Below are 12,764 nucleotides of genomic sequence, written 5' to 3' on the forward strand. Positions count from 1 at the left end.
GGTAGTATCATTTTATGTATGTTAAACAGTTGAGAAATAATAAATGTTCTAATAAATATTGTCTGCATTTACAAGTCTACAACTTTTAGTTTCAGGACCAGTTCCAAGGTAGATTCTGTTGTTGTTCAGTCATGTGCAATGCTTGAGACACAGAATGATTTTTTTGGGGGGGCAAAGATACTGCAATGGTTTGTCATTTCCTTCTCAAAGGATTAAGATAAACAGAGGTTGAGTGATGTTGCCTATGGACAGACAGTTAGTAAGTGTTTGAGACTGGATTTGAACTCTGGTATTCCCAACTCCAGGTCCACTGAGTCACCTAATTATCTCCTAGAGGGATAGTAGGTAGGCATGATATGATTAAGACTTCCAGTTCTTTTCTTAGAATTCCTATTGCATCAGAAGATATAAAATAAATATAACATTTTAACTCAATAAAGACCAAGTAGATCTTGAAAAAATTTCAATGTGTGAACTATTATGAAATGGTTCATTATTCTGCATTCTAAATGTTTCTTGAGCAGAAGCAAACAAAATCAAAATTTTAGTGTTGCTCAAATGTTCCCTAATATATCAATTGTTTTTTTTTAACAAATTTGAGTTTTCAAACCATATTATAGTATAACAGATTCTCTGTGTGATTATGTATATAGAGTATATATTTTTATATGTTTATATGTATACACATATACTTCTGTGTGTGTGTGTATGTGTGTGTATGTGTGTGTGTAAAATCAGAAGAGAAAGGAAAGGAAAGATGCTGCAAATGTAAAACTGGCAAATGTGGGCAACAGATTGTATATGGGGAAAATGAAGAGAGATAGTGAAATATCTACTCTGGAGTGAATACACACATAAACACATGCATCAAGCATATTTACACATATGGGTGTAAATATGTAAAACAAGGCAGAGATAGAGACAGAGACAAAGAATATCTGCTACTATTTCCTTGTTCCTAGAAGTATCATGTGGAATTCTATCCAAATAATGAAGGCTGAGTTGCTGTTTCTGTCGCCCTCTCTCTCTCTCTCTCTCTCTCCTTATGCATGTATACACACACATACACACATATATACATTTTACACACATTAATATATTATAAAAATGATCATCTTCCCAGCTCCTAGCTAGATTTCATCCTTGATTCTTTATTATTTCTCATATCACCACCGCCACTATGCATATTCTTTTTTTTTAATTTTAGTCCTTCTTCAATTTCTTTTTTTGGGGGGGGTGTATTTATTTATTTATTTATCTATCTATTTATTTATTTATTTTCAGACATTTGTACATACATATTTCCAAGTTACAAAGTTTCCCTCCACCCTCCCTTCCTACCCACTCCCTCCCCCCAGTTGGGAACAGTCAGGTTAGCATTTTATATACATATGTTGTTAAACATATTTACAAATTAGTAATTTTTGACATGAGGAATTAGGATTAAGGGAAAGATACATAAAAGATATTTTTTATAAAGTGTTCATCAGATTTGGTAGAGGTGGTTTTTTTTTCTGTGTTTTGTTTTGTTTTTCTTCCTCTGGTTGGGGATAATATAGTCCATAATTTGTCAAATATGGTTGCCCTAGCTCTCTGGACTGCCAAGAGGAGTTGCTTCCATCAAGGTTGTTCATCTCATAATGGTGATGTGTAAATTGTTCTCTTGGCTCTACTCCATTTGCATTTAATATGTTGTTAAGTTGCGCTGATTTCACCATTCCAACATCTTCTCTTCTTTGTTATTGCCATCACCCTAAGACATGCCCTCATCTTTTCATGTCTGAACATCAGTTAATCAATAAACTTTTCTCAAGTTCCTATTCTATGCCAGGTATTTGTACTGTTTTAAGGATACACAAAAAGCAAAGAATGTCCCTGCCCTTAAGGATCTTACAGTGTGATGGGGAAGACAACATGCAGATAAATACAAAAGATCAATGGTTTGGGCAAGTAATAACTCTAGAGTAACTTGGGAAAAAAACAACTTCAGTAGGATTATAAAGTCAGGAGTGGAATTGTACTAGATTAAGAAGAGTGCAAAAAAAGTGAAGGCACTATTTCAGATATCCTTTTTCAAGAAGTTTCACTACAAAGGACAAAATAGATTTGGGACAAAAGTGAGAATGTGAATAAGGGAGGAGTTTTTTTAAGGGTAGGGGAGACTTGGGCATGTTTATAGACAGTAAGTGATGATCCAATAGACAATGAGAGGGATTGAAGACAGTTGAAAGAATGGAGGTAACAGAGGGGGCAAACTATTGAAGGAGACAAGATGGAATGTGATTACTTTGAACAAATAAAGAAGGTTAGCCTTGGTAAGGATTAAGGCCACTTTATCATGTAAGACAGGATTCTTGAAGGGGACCATCATGGTAGAAATCACCTAAGTTCTATGAGTTGAGGAAGAGGGCAAAAGAGAAAATTCACTCTTAATGACCTTAAAAACTGAGAGAAGATTCTCAATTGAGAGTGGTAGGATAGGTAGTCATGGAAAATGTGAGGAGGAATGGAAAGGCTTGGAAGATCTGCTGTAAAGAGTAGGATAGTAAGTAGGTAAATTAATCCAAGTAAAGTTGAATTATTTAGCAAAAGTGAGGATCCAGTTGAAGTTATTTAAGAAATTTGTAGTGGACCTAGTCAGAGCAGTTGAGTGTTCCCTCCATTTTTTTTTCATCAGTACATTGTGATGAATGGTGGGAGTGATTCAATACTGATACTTGACTGGGTATAATCAGCAATATGATTAGCAGAATAGTGATTCAAGAAAGGAGGACAGTGTAGTGCTGAACTGATTTATCAAACTGTCAAAAATGGAAAAAGATGAGAGCATGACTATTACAAAGGAGATTACCTGGGAGAGAATTAAGGGGTTAAGGAATTGGAGATCACGTCACAGAAGCACAGTAAGATATTATAAGTGAAAGCAGAGAGAGAAGTGAAAAGATAATAGATTATGTCAAATAAAGGGATTTCAGAATTCTTGAACACAGAGATGATATATTTCTGGGTGAAAGTAAGAAAAGGGATATAAAACCATTATTTGGGTGTGACTGAGGTGGAGTAAAAGTAGGAAGTGAGTAGGTTGTGGTACTGAGTGGTCCTGACATTTGAGGGAGAGTCAATATGAATGTTAAAGTGTGAGATTGGAACAGTAGTATGAATCCACCATGATCCAGGCCATGTCTTAGCCAACACCTGTTTTGTGGGATACATGCTCAAAGATTGCTCCATTATGGCTCTCCATGTAATGCGAGATACGGACCCTGAGAATGGAGGAAGTATTCAACTTGGGAACAAAATATGCCTGAAAATATATTATACATAGTTGTGTAGGTGCAGAGAATAGTACTGAGTTAAACAAAACAGGACACTGGAAAATAGTGCATAAAAGTCTTTGAGCAGATCAAAGGGTACAATTATTACAAGCTTCAATTGTTGACTACATAACTTTTTGCAGTTTTTATCTTTAAATATTCTGATTCTCTGGACAATAAATGTATTGTTCTCTTGCATTGTCTGCTTGCCTGTGTCTTTTCTCTATTCAGCTTCTCACCAAAGCAATGGGGGCACAGGTTGTTCCCCACATTAAAGTCCCATAGTATGAAGGAAGAAATTGAGGAAGAAGAAAAATTGTGAGCTAGACATCAAATTCATAGAAGAAAGGGGATAGATGTATGTAAGTTTGTGTGGGTTGGTCTGAATTTTTCAGAATTTTGCTTGGTTGGTAGATATGAGTACCATTTGAAAGAACTTGTTAGTTGATCTGCTTGCTATAAGTCTTTTGCAGTCCAATCCATCCTTTATTTAGCTGGCAAAGTGATTTTCCTAAAGCACATTTATGATGACAAAATAATCTCCAAACTCATCTATTTCTTGTGACTCCTATGATATCCAACATCAAATACAAAATTATGTTTTTGTGATTCAAAGTCCTTTATAAACCTTGTCCCCCCACCCCCACACTATCTTTCCAGTATCCTTAAAACCTCCCCACAGAAATATATAATTTGATCCAGTGGCACTGAACATTCTGATCCCTGGACATCACCTGACACCTTCTGACTCTTGATATTGGTTCCCCAAATAGGTTTGAAATATTCTCCCTTTTCAACTCTACCTTCTTTCAAGTCTCTATTAAAATCCCACCTTCTCCTAGAAGGCTCTCAGTCCCCCTTAATTCTAATGTCTATCCCCATGTTAAATATTTCCTGTTTCCTATATATTGACTGCTTTGTACAGATTTGCTTGCTAGTTGTTTCCCTCATTACATTATGAGTTCTTTGAGATATTTAATCTTTTTTTTAATATTCTACCTCTTAGGAAAGTGTCTGTCACACAATGTTGTTTCTTTCATTGTCGAAGAAAATCAATGGCATCAGGAGTGATGTCTTTGACTCATGGGTGAATTGGATTTGAGTGAGGCAGAATTGCACAAAATTGTTAGCTTCACTCTCTGTTCTAGAATCATCAAGTCCAGTGGCAAGACAAAGGTTAAGATGAATGGAAATAACCCAGGTGTATACATGACCTTGGTGTTTCAGATGTCAGACCAAACTCTAAGAACTCTACATTAAGGCTGACAGCAGTTAAGTAACTTGCCTAGATTCACATAACTAGTATGTGTCTGAGCCTGGATTTGAACTTGGGTCTTCTTCATTCCAAATCCAGTATTCTAACCACTATGACACATATCTACCTAGCCTTAATGGACATTGTCTCAGTCAAACTGAGACCTATTAATTTAAAAAAGCCAAGATCTCCCACTATATCCAGAGCCATCTCTAGGTGTCCTGATCTATATCTTGCCACTGGATCCAGATAACTCCAGAGGAGAAAATGAGGCTAGTGGTTTTACATACCATGCACACACACACACATGCACACAGACAGAAATCCAATTCTCTTGCATGTCATTTCATCCCTTCCAGAATGAAGGACAATGACCTCTGAACATCTCTTGCTTTGCTTCTTTCTTAGACTTTCTTCCTTTGTTTCTTTCTTAGACTTTCTTTGTTTCTCTCTTTCTCCCTTCCTTCCTTCCTTCCTTCCTTCCTTCCTTCCTTCCTTCCTTCCTTCCTTCCTTCCTTCCTTCCTTCCATGCCTTACCTGCTAGTGCTCCACCTAAAGGAATATAAATTTTGATTACTGAAGTTTTCCTAGATACCATGAAATTTACTAGCTAGATTTTTTCTTAAGAATCATGCCTTAAACCCAAATCATTCTCATCAATAGGACTCAAGTCAAATCCCATTTGGTCATTGTTTGGGTCCTGAATGAGTCAGAGTGAATGTAAATAGTAATTGTTTCTCTTTTGCTCAGAAATCCTGAGGATTTTACCCTCCCAGATTGTTATTGTTATTGCTATTATTATTATTATTATCATTATCATTATCATTATTATTACTAAGTAAAAGAAACTAGCAAACAAAATTTTCTGTCTCATTTCTGACTGAATGAGCTTTGTCACAGTCAAACTGAAACCTGTTAAATAGTTTAATTTATTACCTAAGTTAAATACTTTAATTTAAAAAGACCAAAGTCTTCCACTTTATCCAGGGCTATCTCCAGTCATCCTGATCCAAATCTAGCCACTGAACTCAGATGGCTTCAGAAGAGAAAGCAAAGCTAATGATTTTAGGGGCATCTAGGTGGTGCAGTGGATAGAGCACTGGCCTTGGAGTCAGGAGTACCTGAGTTCAAACCCATCCTCAGACACTTAATAATTACATAGTTGTGTGGCCTTGGGCAAGCCACTTAACCTCATTGCCTTGAAAAATCTAAAAAAAAAAGCTAGTGATTTTGTAAGTTTCCCCTCTTAAATCCAATTCACTTGCATGTCATGGTCCTCTTCAAGAATGATTACTGAACAGCAACAGCCACTCCATAGCACATGCTTTGGCTGCCTTTATGACCATTGGGAAAAAAAATGTTCTTATCAGCCTATTTTACTGGTAGAAGAGTTCACATGTTTAGGGTAGACAGCCACCTAACTTGCTTATGAGTTTGAGGTCCTTTGCGTTCCTTCAACTTGATTTAGTTTATCCCCTGAGATGGTTTAGAAGGGTGTGGCCAGTGATCAAGCTAAAACTTCTTAGAGTCACAAGTGAGATATGTGTCCCAGGTAAACAGCAAAGGTAGATAAGTGGCCCTGAAAAGAATTCTGCAAACTCCCACATCAAAGGTGCTAGTCTTCCTTGAACATCTCATACACATACTAGGAACTTAATAAATGTATATTGACTGATTGATTAATGGAGAAGTAAGATTTTCTGCACACTGAACATCATTGCATTTTACGTATTGGTGATTCAACCAGAGAAGGTCAAAAACATAATATGAACAAATATAAATAAAGCAACTTCTATCCAGGAAAAATAGGAAAGATTTAACAGTGAGAAACAATGGGATTAAGAAGGGATGGGAAATATTCCTACAGAATGAGGAATTTTAGTTAGAAAAGGAAGCCAGGGAAGTCAGTAGCTAAAGAAAAGGAGGAAGAATATTCAAGCATGGGAGATAGTCAGCAAAATTTCTGGAGCTGGATGTCTTGTTTGTGAAACAACTGGCAAGTCAGTGTTACTGAACCAAAGAGTCTGTGTGAGGCAGTAAATTAAAAAAGACTGGAAAGATGGTGAGTAGGAGTGCCAGGTTTGGAATGTCAGAGAGAGGATTTTGTATTTGTTTCTTGAAACAAAAGGAAGCTATTAGTATTTATTGAGTAAGGAGCTGATATAATCAAATCTGTGATTTAGTAAAGTCCAAAAAGAGGAGGAATTGGAATCTAGAGAGACTTGAGGTAAGCGGAGTCACCAGGCTGTTGAATAATCAAGAGAAAGTAGAGAAAATATCTGAAGTACATCTTCTTTCTCCATGGTTAAGAACCTTAGAAACAGTGGCCAATTTACTCCCTCAATGGACCACTATATCTTTAACTATAAGTAACTCTAAGTTCACTTTTAATTCTCAGTCTATGAGCCGATGAAGCCATGATGATAATGATGTCAATAAAGGTAACAACAGCAATAACAATCATTATTTCATCTTGATACTTTTATTTTGTATCCACTGATAAAAACAGAATTAAGTAGCAACAATATTCCCATCTATCTAGGACAGACAATATATGTAGATAGTTGTGTTGTGTATTATGTGACTCTAGTAGAAAGAATATTGGATTTGGAGTTAAAAAATATATTTGAATCTCAGGTCTATCATTTCCTGAAAAACCTACCATGGTCTATCAATTAACCTTCAGTTTCTTGATATGTAAAATTGTCATAACAAATATGTGTGCTATCCAACCCACAGAGATATTATGAAAAAACAGTTTTGTAAACTATAAAGCACTATATAAATTGTTATTATTATTAATCAGATAATTATGATGTTTCCTCAAGATTAATTGACTTTATAGATAAGAAAACATAGGAGGGCCTATCTTGAACTCTTAAAAGCATATTAGGTAGTTTGAGTGAAGAAGAAACATTAAGACATGACACTCCTTTCAAAATAGCTCACATCTAAGAGTTTTCACTGATTCCAATTGTCCTTCCTAACAATTCATCTAAATCATTGAGAGTTTCCTATGGCTTAGGAGATCAAGTACTGAACTTGGAGTCAGGAAGAATTGTGTACAAATCCAGTTCTCTGATACTTGCTAGTTGTGTAACATAGGCAAGTAATTTACCCTCTCCAAACTTCAGTTTTCTGAAATATCTCCTAAATTGTTGCTGAATTGCAAAACCCTTTACATATATTATCTTATTTGAGTAGTAGCAGACATTCTATGTCAGGCACAAGTCTCAAGTGGGAAATGATTTTGGAGGAGAGAGATACAAAATACCAAAGAAAATTGTAAATTTTCTTTTTGTACAGTTACCATATTTTTAATTTACAGAAAAAAAAACATTTCCATAGGAATTTCCATAACTTTATACAATAAAAAGATAAGTAGACATGAAACTATAAATCTAGTATCTGAAATGTGTCATTCCTTTCAAATGTACAGCAAAATTATCATGTAATTTCTTTTTTTCTTTTTTTATAGAAATGGTCATCATTAGACACAAATATATATATATATATGCATGTATCTATATGCATGCTTGTGTTTATATACACATATATGTAAAATTATTCTAAACACACTATTTTTTCAGTTCATTCTCTAGAAATAGATATTATCTTTTATATTCATCCTTTAGAGCTAATTTAGTTATTTAAATTAGTCAAAATAACATTCCATTAAATTTATTCCAAAACATGGAATGATGAAGAAGCACTCGAAATGACCACTATTGCTGAAGGGTAAATTGGATCAGGGAATAAATATCCCTGGACAGTGATTTTTGTGTCCTCTAAATTTTTCTTCTTGGTGAAAACTTCAAATGAATACATACACATAGAAAAAGGAACATTTTAAGAAAATCCATATTTTATGGTCAAAGGATATGAACAAGTGGTCTTCAAATAAAGAAATTAAAGTTATAAATATAATTATATGAAAAATGCTCCAAATCATTATTGATAAGAGAAATTCAAATTAAAATAATTATGAGATACTATCCATACCTAGCAGATTGACTAAAACTACTAAAAGGAAAAATGATCAGTGTTGGAGAATGTGTGGGAAGATTCATATGTTGATGTACCACTGGTGGAGTTGTGAACTAATCCAACCATTCTGGAGAGTAATATGGAATTATACCCAAAGAGCAATAAAACTAATCATTTAAATTCTATCTGCCTCAGTTTTCTCATTTGTAAAACTGGTATAGTAATCTCTACTTTCCAGATATATACAAGGCACATCACGCAAAATGCAAAGCTGGATGAATCAAAAACTGGAATTAAGGTTGTTGGGGAATATAATAACAATCTCAGATATAGATATAATACCACTATGATGGTAGAAAGTGAAATGGAGTTAAGGAATTAAGAAACCTCTTGATGAGGTTGAAATAGGAAAGTATAAAAAATTGTCTTGAAGTTTAACATAAAAAACAAACAAGCAAAAAAAATTCTAAGATCTTTGAAACCTGGTTCTATCCCTTCCTGACAAATTGAGAAGTAAAAACATTGTCACATTTTGTAGTTTAGGATTCTAAGATAACTGAAGCTAAAAAAAAACCCTTGCACCTTGGAAGGAAAAATTATGGTAAATCTGCACAGAATATAAAAAGCAGAGACATTGTCTTAGGAAATTATGAATGCTGATGTTCACATGATATTCATATGGACTATTTGCTTTTGACCTGTGGTAGAGCATTCTGAGCTCATATTGGTCTGATCAGCCACAGTTAGACAGACACACCGTAATTTGTGGCAAACATAGTGATGTTGTTTTGATCTTCTTTGATAACAAAGGACAAGAATAAACCAGAACTTTATATTCATGCTTGGTTTCTTGCTTTTGTAGTCCTGGAATTTGTGTAAGATGTGCAAAATCTGTGTGTAGGGTATTTGGAGAGGAAAAAAAAATACCCACTGAATAATATAATTAGAGGTCAAAGAAATGTAGCCTTCAGGGTTGTGTACATAATGACAAATTCTATTTTTGAATCTATCTCAAAAGGAGACTTCATTTTTCTTACACCTCCCATCCATCACACTTAGGCATTCTGATGAGATTAATTAGAGCTTCCTTCCCCAACAAGATGGTCTAATGAGATTATTTACCAGGAAACACTTTCACTGGAAGAGATATAGTTTTGGATTTACTACTCAATTATGTGAATTTACCACTTAAATTTACTATTCAAGATGAAGCTACTCTCCACACTCCTAACTCCTCAATTTACCAAGCATCCTGTCCCTATTTCTCAGTCACTGTAATAAAGTAACTGAGAAAACTCATCAGATAGAGTCTTTCTGCTGATTACCTTGAAGCTGTGTAAAATGTCAAAATGTGTGTCTCTTTGGGAGCACTGCTATCCACCTGATGTTAATTAAACTACTTTTTTGTTCTCTAGATTTGTCTCTAGATTTTTTTTTATCTGCACTCAATTTTTTTCTGTTCTTGTAGTTCAGTATTTAAATTAGAAGATTCTCAAAATAGTTCTGATGTGAGATAAGAACCTATACTAGCATAGTAGATTTTGCTTCTCACTTTTGAGCTATAGTTTTTTGTTTTATCCTTAAAAAACTATATGGTTTTTTTTATTTACCCTAAAGAAGTTGATTAAGAATTTCATGAAAATAATCCAATAAAACAAAGACAACCCAACTTGCCAAAAATGCTACAACATAATAATACACACTCCAATTTCAATACTTTCAAGAGACACTGTATTTCAGGCCATTGGGAAAACACTTCCCAGGAACTCCCTCAAAAGCTAAAAGGTCTGCTTTACATCATTACCCTTTTCTTGAAAATCAGGGGCAATAATTTTAGTATATTTTCTTAGTAAACCCAGCACCCTAACTCACAGAAGGTATTTAGAGAATACATTTTTTTGGCAAGGCAATAAGGTTAAGTGATTTGCCCAAGGGCACACAGCTAAGTAATCAGTAAGAGCCTGAGGTCACATTTGAATTCAGGTACTCCTGACTCCAGGGCCAGTGCTCTATTCTCTGTGCCACCTAGCTGTCCCTAGAGAATACATATTGAAATGAATTGAAGAGTAATTCAAGACAGGATGACTAGGAGAATTGGAAAAAAAAGTTAAATTGTTGTTAATTGCAATGTTAATTAAAATGAACCAAAATTAGGACAAAGAGACTGGGTTTAAAAAAAATTCAGAATTCATTGTGAAGGTGAGAAAATGTGTACTATACATCAAAGTAATGAAAAAGGAAGTGGCCAAAGAGAAGACACACATTCATAAAGGAAAACTCAATACAATGAAGAAAAAATTATAAATGATTTCAATGATGTCAAATGATGACAAATGATGTCAATAAATGACATCATTATATAATGATATCAAACTCAAATAGATGTGAATCCCTTCAGAGTGTATACTGACTTAGAAAATCACGAATTAATTTTAAAGAGGGATACATACATGGATATGAACCATCCAACATACATTTGTTTTTCGGGAGGTGCAGATGAGAAGGAATAGTTTTAGGCATGGCAGACAGTTAATGAAAATACCTAGAGTCAGGAGATGAAATAACATATTCTAGGGAAAGTAAGACAGCCAGTAAACACCTGTCAGCTTTCTTGACAGAATGTGTTTTTAAAGAAGGATCAAATTAGGAGTGAGGAGCAGCTTCTAGTAGAAAAATATACATTGTCATGCATTGGTGAGTAAGTGGTAACAGCTGACATGGATTGTCCAATCAGCAGTATGTAAGCAGGGAGCTGTTCAGCTCTGAGTTGTACTGAAACCTTGAAACCTTATTCTGGACAGCTCCTTTGAGCAAGAGACCTGTGACTCCACTTTTCTCTTTCAGCTTCATATGATCAAATCTTTCAGAATGTTATTTGTTCTCTTCCTAGGTAAGTGTTTTAAACTTTTTTCAAATATTTATATTATTTAGACTGTGAATAATTTTCGAATGAGAGATTTTATGTAATAATGAATCAATGCAAGCACCATCAATGTCAAATGCTCAACTGCATCTTTCTCAAAAAGAATATAATCTTGTGTTTATTTAGGATGCTATTCAACATTTCTGCTACTGTCCTATAAATTACTTTACTTTAGCATTCATTAAAATGTATCTTTAATCCTATCCATGTCTTTCTGGGAATTTAGCAAATATAACATTTTATATAATACATGATAACATTATCCAATAAATATGTACAAGGAGTATATAACATATATACATATGCTAATGATTTTTAATAATGAAAATATTTATTTATATTTCTATAACTATAGGATGAAACAATAATAATTTCTCATTTTCTTTTAAAATACTAAAATTTTCTTTTTTCATATATATATGTATATGTATTCACATGGCAATTTAAGCAGATTATAGGTTTTTAATAGCATCACAAACTATTTTTCATATATATTAAGAAAATAACAATTTAAAGGTTATTTTGGTGCATTCATAGTAACTTGTGCTTAAATGGGTATTCACATCATCTTAAAGTGAAATCCTTAGTGATTTGTTTTGTTTCATATAATACTAAAGAAGCTTATTCATATGATTGTTCTTGCAATTTGATCAGATTGGTAAATTAAATTGAATAAGTATTGTTTCCCTCAGTTCTGGCTAGTTATCATTAATTTACCCATCAATAAAAAGACTGGTAAATTGTTTATCTTCTCTAAGCAAACAGGTGTTTAATGGCTATAGGTGTGCATGAAAGAACCATAAAAAAGAACTGAGTATTGAGGTTTCTTTTTATGTTTTTCACACTTACAGGAGAATAACATATGAAGCAAGGTTGCTGAAAGGATATTTAAAAAATAATTTTGTCTTTTAAACCAAGTTTCTCATTATTTGCTTCAATCATTTTACTTCCTCACTCCCCATTAGCTTCTATTATTATTTTCACTATTTGTATATTTTTTATTTCTGTGGACATGTACAGAGGGAAATCTAGTTGACTACTGTTATGGAAGATAACAGCAGTATATTACTTAAGAGAACACATATAACCTGCTTGAGAGTTTAGCTCAACCATTGAAAGGTGGGGTGAGGAAATGGGGTGGAGGATTCCAAGATATGTAAAGAGAGAGAAGAAACTCTTTAGCACTATAACAGAGAAGCTAAAGTGACACATCAAACTTTTCAAAATGCACATCTGTAGATTCTTGGAGGCAATGTAATGCATGCTTTCCTGAAAATCTTCTCTT

The 12,764-nt window shown here is 34.0% G+C and overlaps 1 protein-coding gene across 1 annotated transcript in view; it reads left to right on the forward strand.

The window, feature by feature from the left end:
• The first annotated feature begins 3,211 nt into the window (after window positions 1-3,211).
• GFRAL (GDNF family receptor alpha like) overlaps window positions 3,212-12,764 on the forward strand; it is a 40,795-nt gene continuing 31,242 nt past the window's right edge. The window contains exon 1 of the mRNA XM_074190001.1: window positions 3,212-3,278. Coding sequence (XP_074046102.1) covers window positions 3,212-3,278 — 67 coding nt within the window. The remainder of the gene's footprint in view (window positions 3,279-12,764) is intronic.

The sequence above is a fragment of the Macrotis lagotis genome, chromosome 5 (genome assembly GCF_037893015.1).
Source record: "Macrotis lagotis isolate mMagLag1 chromosome 5, bilby.v1.9.chrom.fasta, whole genome shotgun sequence".
Classification (NCBI taxonomy): domain Eukaryota; kingdom Metazoa; phylum Chordata; class Mammalia; order Peramelemorphia; family Peramelidae; genus Macrotis; species Macrotis lagotis.